This window comes from Microtus oregoni, unplaced genomic scaffold (assembly GCF_018167655.1).
Source record: "Microtus oregoni isolate MIOR12 unplaced genomic scaffold, Mior012 000017F_ref0000208, whole genome shotgun sequence".
Classification (NCBI taxonomy): Eukaryota; Metazoa; Chordata; class Mammalia; order Rodentia; family Cricetidae; genus Microtus; species Microtus oregoni.
This window is the reverse complement of record NW_024543076.1, coordinates 13,664,410-13,676,577: the sequence shown is the minus strand read 5'-3', so window position 1 is coordinate 13,676,577 and position 12,168 is coordinate 13,664,410. Positions and strand designations below refer to the sequence as shown.

The 12,168-nt window shown below is 47.7% G+C and overlaps 1 protein-coding gene across 1 annotated transcript in view; it reads left to right on the top strand.

Moving 5' to 3' along the window:
* Positions 1-2,145: 2,145 nt before the first annotated feature.
* The window catches only part of LOC121458466 (gamma-aminobutyric acid receptor subunit rho-2), a 36,304-nt gene continuing 26,281 nt past the window's right edge, over positions 2,146-12,168 (top strand). Inside the window, exons 1-2 of the mRNA XM_041667778.1 lie at positions 2,146-2,333; positions 9,931-10,037. Coding sequence (XP_041523712.1) covers positions 2,146-2,333; positions 9,931-10,037 — 295 coding nt within the window. The remainder of the gene's footprint in view (positions 2,334-9,930; positions 10,038-12,168) is intronic.

Here is a 12,168-nt window from a genome sequence, read left to right as displayed (position 1 = left end):
AAAAACTCAAGGTTACACAACGTCAGTTCTGCCTCTGCAGTATGTTCACTGCCCTTGGTGAGATGCTGTTGTCTCAACTTGAGCTTTGTAAGTGTCTCAGAGCTTCTCTCGCTCCATCAGCAGACGGGCAAGGCAGGCTGTTCTCAAACCCTGGCACCTGGGAATGTGTTAGCTAGAGTTGCATACCATGGTCTTGTGAGAAGATACACTGTGAATGAGATATATTACTGTCTTTTTTATCTGGGGGTTAAATAAGAAAGGGAGAACTCTCTTTTGAGAAGACACCATTTGGCAAAAGTCCCTCCTTAGTGGGCAGCTCCTGAAATAAAAAGAATTAGAGGTTTCATTTTTTCCTAGAAACTCACTCTCTGTGCTCGCTGGTGGCTCAGGGCCAGGCTCTGACTCACCAGGTGAGACGCAGGATCCTTATATTAGGAATACAAGCCACTGGACTTGCTGCCTGCTTGCTCAGTTGTCACAGCTGTGCTGTCTTCTTCCTGCAGAAGTTGACCTCCTTGCCTTGCCGACACACTCGGGACTGTGTGGGCTTCTGCCTGATGCTCTGGGTGCCTTGCTAGCCTCCCCAGCTGGTGCTTGTTGGTATCAGGGAGACGGGGAAAGGGCACTGCAGGTTCTGTGGCCCAGGCAGCAGTGTGGTGTGGATTCTAATACTGCATTTGATGATTCAGCCGGCCTCCATGTTAGGCATGAAAGCCGTCTTATAGTAAACACAAACTAGGCTCCTTCCTGTTGATGATTAACCCTCTGTTTCCCAAGGATTGGGCTATGCCCCTCCTGTAACCTTAGCTACAAATGGTTCTGCACTGCCTTTTGCGGGGAAATGGAATCCTTGTCTTTGTTTCAAAAAGTTGTTATGATCACCTGGCAACTTTGTTTCTGAAGGTTACTATGATTGCCTGGTCACCACCAACTTGTTATGTTCTGCTTCTGTAACCCTGCCTGTTTGCCTGCCAAACCCCCCATTAGGAAACCACATACCCCTTATTTTGCCCATATCTGTTGCTGACCTCTTGAACTCTGCCTTAGTGGGAGACCTCCTGTGTACATGAATGAAATAAAATCTTGGTTTAATTAATTTGGCCATGATGATTTGGGTCGGTGGTCTTTCTCCTTACATCTTTGGGATTTGCACATTCTTACATCATCCTCTTTGGTTATTTTGATTCCCAAAACAACTGGCTCAAATTAGGGATCCTTACAAAATAAGATGTATCATATCATTCTTCATTCCTGCTTTTGATTCTCTCTTCCCTATATAATCAAAGTCCAATTTTGTCTCTTTCCATCTAATCTCCATCCCCAGATCTGTTTCTATCACACTAAACTCATTGCCAGTACACAGCAGCAAAGCTTTAATTAATTTTAAAACATATTGTATTGCTTAGCAGGTTAAACATAATCTCATAGATCTCCATACTTCTAGTGTGCACAATTTTATTTCAAAGGCTAGAAATCCAGCCTAATTGATGATGTTTGACTTTACACATTTCAGGGTCAAAAAGCAAAGATAATTTTGTGCTCACAGTGAGAGAAAAGAGATTACACTACATAATCATGACTTTTATTTGCTTCACTCTATCCTTCAAAATCAAAATGCATATCTTTGATGTCTTTTCTGAAAAGACATTACATTTGAGGTAAAAGCGATTATCATCAGCCATAGGCAAAGCATATTCTCTTAGATCAAAGAGCCCTCTGGATCCGTCAGTGTTTTTTCTTAGCTTTCTCCAAACACATGCAGATCCACTCAGAATCAAAGCTGACCCACTGCTGGGTGTGACAGACTGGCTTTACGCAGCCAGAGAGAGGGATTAATGACCTCAGCAAAAAGCTGGCATGTTCAAGAGATTTAAAATATTTTTTATATAACCGCCTTAGCCAAAGCTGTTCTAGGGTTCAGAGGAATACCAGTTTCCCAGGTGGACAGACTCCCTGACTAATGGCCAATCTCTAAGCAGAGGGGAGGACTAAGCCTGATGTTTGTGTCATGGCCGGGTGTGTGTAGGAGGGGGGTGGGGGCTGGACAGGCATCAGGGTCATTAGGAGGTTGGGAAACTCAGCCTTGCCAACCATGCCCGCTCAGCCTCTCCGAGGAGCACTGCCAGGAGGCTGGAGACAGGATCCATGGTCAAGCCAGGGGGCACCTGCCCTGTTGAAGGTCCCTGCACAACTGCCTGTTGCATTGTAGATATTTGCAGAATGCCTTATTTTATGAGACTTGTTTTCTTCTTGTTTTGCCTGATGGCTCTTGTGGAGAGCAGAAAGCCCAGGAGGAAGAGATGGACAGGGCAGCTGGAAATGCCCAAGCAAAGGTAAACTTGCCGGGTTGTGTGTGTGTATTCCCAGTAGGTGTCCCCAGAAGGGGTTGTGGGTACCTCCTTCAATGTCCCAGTAGAATGCCCCAGCTAGAGGGGCTTCCAGCTCTCCAAAGTGCTGACATCGGCCACAGTGTTGAGCACTGTGCTATAGTGAGCCGAGATTCTGACATCAAGGCATAAGTAGACATCAAGAGCCTTTTGGTAGATGGCTCAGACTTGGTAGGTAAAACTCCCTCTACATTCCCTGATTTTGCTGCTTGCTTCTGTCGGGCTAGATCCTCATGGAAGATAGAGCTTGGCCAGAGGACTTCAGCCAAGTATTGAAAGGGAAACGGTATAAGGACTTAATGTGAATTCTTAACAAAACACAAAATGCTGAAGGATTGCTCCGTGCTTGCAGAGATATGAGGCCCAGAGCTGGAGCCCTAGCATGACAGAAATAGACAAAAGATAACTGTCTTTTTTAATTATCAGGGAAGAACTTGATCAGATTAATGGGCTTTGAGTTACAGTTTTGAATTCTAGAAGAAGTGTATGATAGGTTGTCAGCAATATTAAAAAAAAAAAGAGTTGAGCCAGGACATCTGCCTAACCCATGTCCAGGATGCAGAAAAAAAGCGAGGAACTAAGTCCAGGACTTCTGGTCAACCCATTGCACAGGAACCAGGGCCCCGGGAGAGACTACTGGTCTACCTCGCTTCTTGGCAGAGAGGGAAGGAAGGGGGCAGGAAGGAAAAAGAGAGCTCCTGCTCTCTCTGCCTCTCCCCACAGGCACCAATACATGCTCAACAACAGGGGATGCTGCTGCAGACATTCCCAAGAATTACTGGTTAGGCCCAGAAGTTGTACTGAAAACTGTTGTGTTAAAAATAGTCTCCACTCCTGGTAAATCTGATTTGGATGATGTACCGAACTTGATCCCCCAAGCTGAGGCCTAAGGGCTGTCGGGCACGAAGAAGACATGAACACCTGCGTAAAATGGTTTGCACCTGTTCCTCCAGGTGTTCTGAGAATGTGTGTGTGCTTTGGATATAAACAGATTGGGTCTGTGTTAGTTTATTTGCAGGGCCTTGAGCCTGTGAAGGAAATTGACTAGGTCAGTGGTCTTCAAATATTTTTTATCATGTACTGTTACTGGTAACATTTTTCTGGAAACTGTACTAATCCCCACCCACACCTCTTATCTGTACACACACACACACACACACACACACACACACGCACACACACACACACACAATTGTATATAGGCATACTAGATTAAGTCTTGGCTGCTTCCTGATTTTCAGAAGGAAACTAAGAATAAAAATTATTGACTTCTAGCGCTTGGGTGGAGCCTGCTCCTCTGGGACCCCTGGATCTCTCTGAGGCTCTGTTCTACTCAGCCAGGAAGCACAGCCCAGACCTACCTTGGTCACGTGTCCACAAGAACAGGCCAGAACCAGAAAGGGCCCCTCAGAATCCACCTGCTTAGCTGCATCTCTGAGCTCTGATTTGGGGAAATGTGATCACAGGTGTTCTCTGAACAGGAGATAAAGGGCCAAAGAAGGCTGGGAATCCTTGGCATGGGCCATTTTAAATAGATACCTTCACAACAGAACTCTAGAATCTTCTTGATTCAAAGGGGCGTTGTGAACCTTGAAAAGGGACTTAGAGATCACTGATTCTTCAAAATACTAAAACAACAACTAATTTGCGGGACACCCTCCCACTGAGAACATGCTGGAAAGCGGCCTAAACGGGCTCATTTTACAGAGCATGAGTGCCTCAGGGGTGTGAGTCACGCTGTTGCTGGCTCACTCACTAAAGGAACAGTGCTGCAGGAAATTGTGCCTGAGAATGCTGCCCAGACTCTAGGACCCCACTCAGTAGCCTGGCTGCCACAACCTCTGTTACTTCTCAGAAGACCCAGAGTGTCACTTGGCACCATGTGGGTCCTGGGGACAGCTTGAATCTGACATTTGGGGTGAGGACCATTCCTGAAGTTTGTCCCATGAGGAGTCAAGTGGGAAAAGATGCGGTGTGTGTTCACTGAAGCAAGGATGGAGAGAGCATAGGAAGCACCGTGCAGGGTCTTTCTGGTTTCTCAGGATGTGCATATGGTCAAACCACCACAGAGCTAGGCCGTCTGGGGGCAGCCATGCCATTCACGGTTCTGATACTTTAGTTTTCAAAATTTTATTACATAGGAGTTAAACTCTTTGTTCACAGCCTTGGAACCCTTCTTAGAAGTCTTGTTCACACACAAATAAATGTACATGTTCACACACGTGCATACCACCCATGTGGTTCTCGTCACAAGTACACAGTATACATGGTCTCCCTCACATAGTCCCACACCACACGAATGTTACCTCACACACGATTCCATGCCTTCTAATCCGACAGTCTTCCTGCATCCACTAGCAAACCATTCACAAGACAGTTCCTCTGCCCAGCAGCTGCCTTTTAAAAACCTGTCGCTGACTTCCTGGCCTTCAGTGTTCCTCTGTGTTGAATTGTGGTCAATGGAGTCTGCTCCTCTGATCCAACACTTTCTGTTCTTCCTGCCATTCTGTCTCCTACCTCAGCGATGCCTCCTTCCTCACTAGTTCCTTCCCTTTCCTGCCTGCAGAGGCCCAGCTCAGTCCCTTCCCTCTTGAGTCTGAGACTGGGCATCCTTTTTCCCACTACCATCTCCCTGTGCCCCAGCCTTGGTCATCCCTCGGTTGGTTTTCATCCTGGTTCTGTTCTGCTGGACCAGGACCAGCCTCTTCTCCTGTCCCCAAGTAACTCTTGCCCATGACAGGGAGTTGAGAGGTCAGGGAAGCTACTCTCTGGCCTTGCAGACTTTTCCTAATGGTGCTGAGCCTCAGTTTCTCGAACTGAAGGAGTTGGATGATAGGCGAGGGGTGTCTAAAATTCACAGTTGAGAGCCTGCACGGAGCACTGTCACTGTGAGAATGGTGTCACGGCCACTGTAGTCAACAAATCAGAACTCTGACCTGCCCCATGGACACAGCTGCCCCACAGGCATGGTGAATACCCCCCTTTTCACAAAAGGTTAGGTTGAAAGTCACCCAATAGTTTTGGCTTTTCTGTTTGTTTTTTTGAGACAGTCCTGGCTGTCCTGGAACTCGCTTTGTAGATCAGGTTGTTCACGAACTCACAGAGATCCTCCTGCCTCTGTCTTCCAAGTGCTGAGATTAAAGACCTGTGCCACCACCTCCTGGTCAGTTTTGACTTCTTACCATAAGGGTGTGGTTCAGGAGTTGGGGGCTAAGGGCCATTCCTGGGAAAAGACTAGTGGAGAAAGAGCCCCTTGTGACAATAGTTCAGGGCCCAGGGAGACCTCAGTGATTCCCGTTATCAATTAGTCCCTTTAAAAAAACAAACCTCTACAAGAGCTAGTTCCAGGACAGGAACCAAAAGCTACGGAGAAACCCTGTCTCGAAAAATCAAAAAAAAAAACAAAACAAAAAAAAAAAAAAAAAAACAAACCTCTGAGCCTCAGCAGCAAGGGATTTAAGCCTGCTGTATCCCGTTGAAGTGACAGCATTCTGTGACTTCCGGTTCACTAATGCTCCCCTAGATAGAGGTGGAAAGTGTGTTGACAGGGAGGATTTGCGACCACGAGGCAGAGGGCACAGTTAATGTTCGTGATCTGCTAAGCCCTCTGAGCTCCTCAGGCACCTCCCCAGCTGTCTTTGCTGGGATCTGCTTATGGCCCTGATATTGGCCGATGGCGTGCTGCTTTGACCCTGGGACTGGAACAGAGGACTGAGCAGTGATGCGGCTACAGAAGTAGAGGCATTTCTCAGGACTCTTTCCAGGGGAGAAAGTGGGAGCACAGAAAAAGCAAAGTAGCTGTGTTGTTGATTTCTGCCAACCTGGCACAAACTGGTGTTATCCAGGAAGAGAGAGCCCCGGTTGAGAAAACGCCCCAACCTTTCGGCAAGTCTGCGGAGCGACTCTTGATTAGTGATTGATGTGAGAGGGTTCAGCCCATTGTGGGCAGTGTCACCCTTAGGCAGCCAGTCCTGGGTATAGGAAAGCAGGGTGAGCAAGCCATGGGGAGCCAGGCAGTAAGCACAGCGCTGCTCCATGCCCTCTGTGTCATCTCCTGCCTCCAGGTTTCTGCCTGGAGTTTCCTGACTTCCCTTTGTGGTGAGCTGAATGCTAGAAGATGAAATAACCCCTTTCTTTCCAAGCTGCTTTCAGTCATGCTGTTTGTTGCAGCAACAGAAAGCAGACCAAGGAAGTAGTTCAGAGAGTGGTCGTGCAAAAAGCACCTGGCTTTCACGTTTTCTAGCACAGGCCTTTGTGGCTCATTTGCATAGTGCAAACTTCTTTGAGCATACTGTGTAACATATAGATCCGCATGCAATGTCATGCATTGCTGTTTCAGAATTTTTGTCTTTGTCCTTTTGAAACAGTCTCACTATATAGCTCTGGCTGGTCTGGAGCTTAGTAATTAGACCAAGCTGGCCTTTAACTCACAGAGATCCGCCTGGGCTGGGAAGGCCAAAGCACATGGCGCCCAGCTCTTTGGAGAAATAGTCTTTATTTATTGATTTATTTGGGGTGAAGAACATTTTGAGACTAAAAGGACTTGGGGTGGGGGTAGAAAACAACTCCATAGGGTACTGTCATGGCACAGGCCACTGCGTTTGCCCAAACCTTTAGAGTGGCCAGCACCAGAGCGAGTCCTGGGCTCAACCAGGACCCTGGTGGCAATGACATGTTGTTGTAGGCTCATCCATGGTCAGAAGGTCCTGCTGTGGGGTAGGATGTGCCTGATGGACGCTGTGTGCAGAGAGGAACCCAAAGCTGGCTCAGAAAAGTAAGCTCTGTTGTTTCACAAAAGGAAACAGAGAGGACTATAACATATCTATTGCTGTCTCTTCTGGTAAAGGCTGACAAGATGCCCCTAGAGCAGGCTGGCCTATTCTGGACTTCTGCTTTCCTTTGGTCCAAAGTGGGAGACATTGGAGTCCAGTTTAATTGCTCATGGGGATGGGCCATGACAGCGGGAGGAGCTGGGGACTGGCAGCCGAGGTTGAGGGCAGACACTTCTGTGAACCCCATTACCTCAGAACCTCACAGTGGAGAAAGTGAAGACAGGAAAGGGGGGCTTCCCGAAGACAGGCAGAGTCAAAAGACGTGGTTATGGGTCATCTGGAGCCAGATGGACCGAGCCAGGTAAGTGGCCACTGAGGCAAAGGTGTCTCATGGCCCCTGGCATTGAACTCACTGCCCCCCCCCCCCGCTCCTGGCTCACTCCACCCATTCCTCATTCCCTCCCTGTCTCAGAAGACTTCCTCTTGGCATACCTCAATAGTTTCCCTGCCAAACCATCTCCTAGTCTTCATCCTGTTTAGTGATTCTATGCCATTCATCACTATGGTGACATCACTTATCCATTCTCCTCAACTAGGTTAAGCCCGTGCAGATGTGAGCAATGTTCTCCCCGTGGTGTGAACATGTTAGGCAGATGAGCTGTTCCCAGAAATATGTCAAGTCGTTCCAGGGTCTGGGAACTAGCAGATGGCTGTCCGTATGGATGCCGACATCTCCACGGAGGAGGACCAGTTTGAGTCAGAACCCTCAGTGGAAGGGGAGCAATGAATGGGAGGTCCGGGGCTATGAAATGGAGATTGGCAGCCCACAGAGAAGCCCTAAGCTGGGGGCTGCAGCTTATAAAGGAATCTGTTTGGGTCCGGGCTGGTCAACCCTTAAACTGGCACTGAGCTAATAAGAAAATGTCCTGAGATTATGGGAGCGTTGTACATCTATACTGTCCAAGATAGTAACCGCAAGCCATGAGTTGTTCTTAGCAGGTACACGTCGCTAGTGTGACGGAGAAACAGGAGAGCAATGGCGTTGGATTCTGTCTAAGCTGGGAATGGCTTCCTATTTCTGACGGCTACTTCATGAATGGCACAGCTTTGATGTCCCGTTGCTTTACACTGTCAGTGCTGAGCTGGTGGGGGGACGAGGCAGGTGTCTCCGAGGTCAACAGAGCAGGAAACCTTTCTTCTATGGTCCAAACAGGAAACACTGGTTTTCCTACAAGTGAGTGGGGGCAGGAACAGGAGGGTAAGATGAGAGTCTGGAAATGGGGTGGTGAGGACTCAGGATAAGAGCACCCTGTTATTTCTCCAACCCCCAGAATTCCACGCACAACAGCTCGCAGGTCCCGAGAAGGCCTGCTTCCTTTCACACATCGGTCACCTCATCCTTTAGGCCAGCACCAACCTGCATCTGTGCAATTCTGGAAATTGCCTAAAGCAGCTCCAGGGTAGAGTGCTGCCAGTGTCCGGGTTCCACTCACCTAGCTCTCACCAGGACTTTGGGGAGTCCTGCACTTCTGTCTCCTCAGAATCACCCAGACCCCTAGAGGCAGTGCAGCACCCGGGAGGTGACAGTGTGGTTATGTCTGAGAGGTACACCAGGATCTTAGGGCGTCACATTGGGAGCGGTCTTTGGTGTGGCTGTGTGGGAATTTAGTGCGGAATTTAGTCCTCCCAAAGACACAGAGTTCAGTGCCCGAGCATCAGGAGTTTTGGAAGCTCCTGGGGAGTTGGAATATAAAGCTAAGGCCAAGAACCATCTGGTTTAAAACAACTTTGGCTAAATGTGCTAGACTCAGTTTAAATTCCTCCTAGAAGCTGGTCAGAGCACCTTGATATTGCTTCTACTTTACTGAATATCTAGGGTGTGCTGGGCATTGTGCTTAGTGCAGACAGAGATGAGCTCAGGTCACGCCCTTTACAAGTCTGCCTGAAAAATAGAAATGGTACCTCTTAGGTGTGTCCCATAGACTAACTGTCCTCCTGCCCCAGAATAACCTGAGCAGCAGGCAAATGCTTTCCAATATGCCGGATCTGACTGCTCTACGACTGAGAGGTTATGGTGGCAAAATTAATCTGGAAAGAGTATAGGACCACAGAGGGACTGAGCTAGGTGGGGTGTGTGTGTGTGTGTGTGTGTGTGTGTGTGTGTGTGTGTGTGTGTGTCTGTGTGTGTGTGTGTGTGTGTGTGTGTGTGTACAGACCTGTCCCCTGAACGACAGAAGCCACTCCAGGTCTAACTGGGGAAAGCAGCGTTTGGAGATTTGTGTCTGCTTTTGTCACAGTGTATTTATTACAAGCCACATTGTAACACATGAGTCTGACTGCAGCCCTGGCTTTCTGGAATGCACTCTATAGACCAGGCTGGCCTTCTGTTCCCAGAGATTCACCTGCGTCTACCACCTGCACTGGGATTAAAGGCCTGCGCCACCATAGCACCGTGCTCAGCTTTGGGAAATATTTTTAAAAGAAAAAACTTAGCAACCTTCACGATCCTACAGCTTAACCACATTCACTGAGAACTTGCCAGGGTAGGAGACTGTTCTGCCTGGGAAGACATCTGCTCTTAGAAATGTTTGGAAGGACCCGCCCTCTGGTGACCATCCCTGTGGTGGAGAAACTTTAGCCTTTTCTCTCCCTGTGTGTGTCAGAATAGAGAGAAAGTACAAACCAGGTGGGCCCTGCAGGGAGTCATCCACCCACAGGGCCTCTCCCAGTGCCTTGGTGGGCCATGGAAAGACATTTTTGTTTCTTTGCAGTCACTTGTATAAAAAGAACCCTGACGTGACCAAAATCCGGCCAGGAAAACCTCAGCCTCTGCTCAGAGTCGATGAGCATGACTTCACCATGAGGCCGGCCTTTGGAGGTAAGAGATCCTCCCCTCATCCCACCTGTCCCCAGTGCTCCCTCCCCTCATCCCACCTGTCCCCAGTGCTCCCTCCCCTCATCCCACCTGTCCCCAGTGCTCCCTCCCCTTATCTCACCATTCCCTAGTGCTGCAAAACTGAGGTGCGCCCTGTACCAGTCTCTCAGTCACGGCTCCCTTCCACTCCCGCGGAGAGGTAAACTCTCTAAGGAGAGAAATGGTCTGGGGAAGTGGAGAGGCTGTTGACAGAGGCCGCAGCCACCTAACTGTTGACCTTCACAAAGGAGAGCAGGCTAACTTTTCCAAAACCAACAACCAGCCAAGGATATAGGTCACTCGATGGCCAGCTGGGGTGTCTGGTGGCAGCAGGAACTTGGCCCATTACTGAGGCCCCCCCACCTCTTATTGCTTCTCCCCCTCAGCGTTCCCCTTTGGAGATCAGGGAGTGGACATGTGGCTCCCAGGATCTGGAGGAATGCATTTCAGTCAGGTTAGGCTGCAGTCACAAAGGAGGCTCAGAACCCAGGTACGCTTGCCTCTCATAATTCCAAAGGCCCAAACCCAAGGCTAGACAGATTCTGGGTCCAGAAAGGTCATAGGTGACATCTGCTCACTCTAACTGTTCGCATTATGTCAGCACAAATGCCAATGACTAAAGACAGAATTGAATCCATTTTTTAAAAAAATTACAAGCCGGCCAGTGGTGGCGTACACCTTTAATCCCAGCACTCAGAAGGCAGAGGCAGGAGGATCTCTGTGAGTTTGAGGCCAGCCTGGTCTACAGGGTGAGCTCCAGGACATCCAGGGCTACACAAAGAGAAACCTGGTTTCAAAGAACAAAACCAAAGCTAAAACATTACGCTATTTATTTTATGTGTGCATGTGTGTGGGTATATGTGCTGGGTCATGTGATCCCAGGGATGGAACTCAGGTTATCAGCCTTGATGGCAGGCACCGTTACCCACTAAACTATCTCGCTGCCTCAGCAATTGAGTATTGTTGAAGAACGGCGGGCTGCGTCCCCGGCATCCGGCCACCCGCATGGCTAGCTTATGCCCCGAAATAATTACACGGAAACTGTATTCTTTTAAACATTGCTTGGCCCATTAGTTCCAGCCTCTTATTGGCTAGCTCTTACATATTGATCTAACCCATTTCTAATAATCTGTGTAGCCCACGAGGTGGCTTATCAGGAAAGATCTTAACCTGTATCTGTCTGGAGTGGGAGAATCGTGGTGACTGCCTGATTTGGCTTCTTTCTCTTAGCATTTTGTCTGTCTACTCCGCCTACCTAATTTTCTGTCCTATTAAAGGCCAAGCAGTTTTTTTTTATTAATTAACCAATGAAAGCAACATATAGAAAGAAGACCCACCTCCATCATTTCCCCTTTTTCTGTTTAAACAAAAAAGAAAGGCTTTAACTTTAACACAGTAAAATTACATATAACAAAACAGTTATCAAGTAAGAATTACAGTTACAATATTTATATCTATTTTATCTTTTATTATAACTAAGGAAAACTATAACTAACCATTTTTCAACTCCATCAAAGACTCCAGAAGGATATAATATTACCTAAGCAAACAAGAAGTCCAAAACTCTAGAAATGACAGAGACATTTCGTTGTCTGGACAGTCATTCAAAGTTCTTTTGTACCATTGGGGCATCCATCTTCAGCCTACAGGCCCATAGTATCCAGCAGACTTTTTCATGAAACAGGAAATTTTAAAGACAGTCATTATCTGCTGTGTCCTGTAGAATGTCTCGCAAACTCTTTCATGAATCAGGAACCCCGAAAGACCATCTCACCTTTAGGCAAGTTCAGTAGTCCTCTCTCTGCGGGTTCTTTGTGTTTATGCAACAGTCCAGGCAAGAGCAGTTTCTTGCCAAAATGACTATCAAACTCCATAAGGATCCTCTTTGATGCCCATCTTCCTCTTGAAGTAGCTGGTGCTTCCAGGAGCAGACATGTCTCATTGTCATGAAAAGCCCTAAGTTATTAAAACATTTAAATGCCATATTCTGCAGTCTTTGTTTTGTTTTTGTTTTTTTTTTTTGTTTGTTTTTTCGAGACAGGGTTTCTCTGTGGCTTTGGAGCCTGTCCTGGAACTAGCTCTTATAGACCAGGCT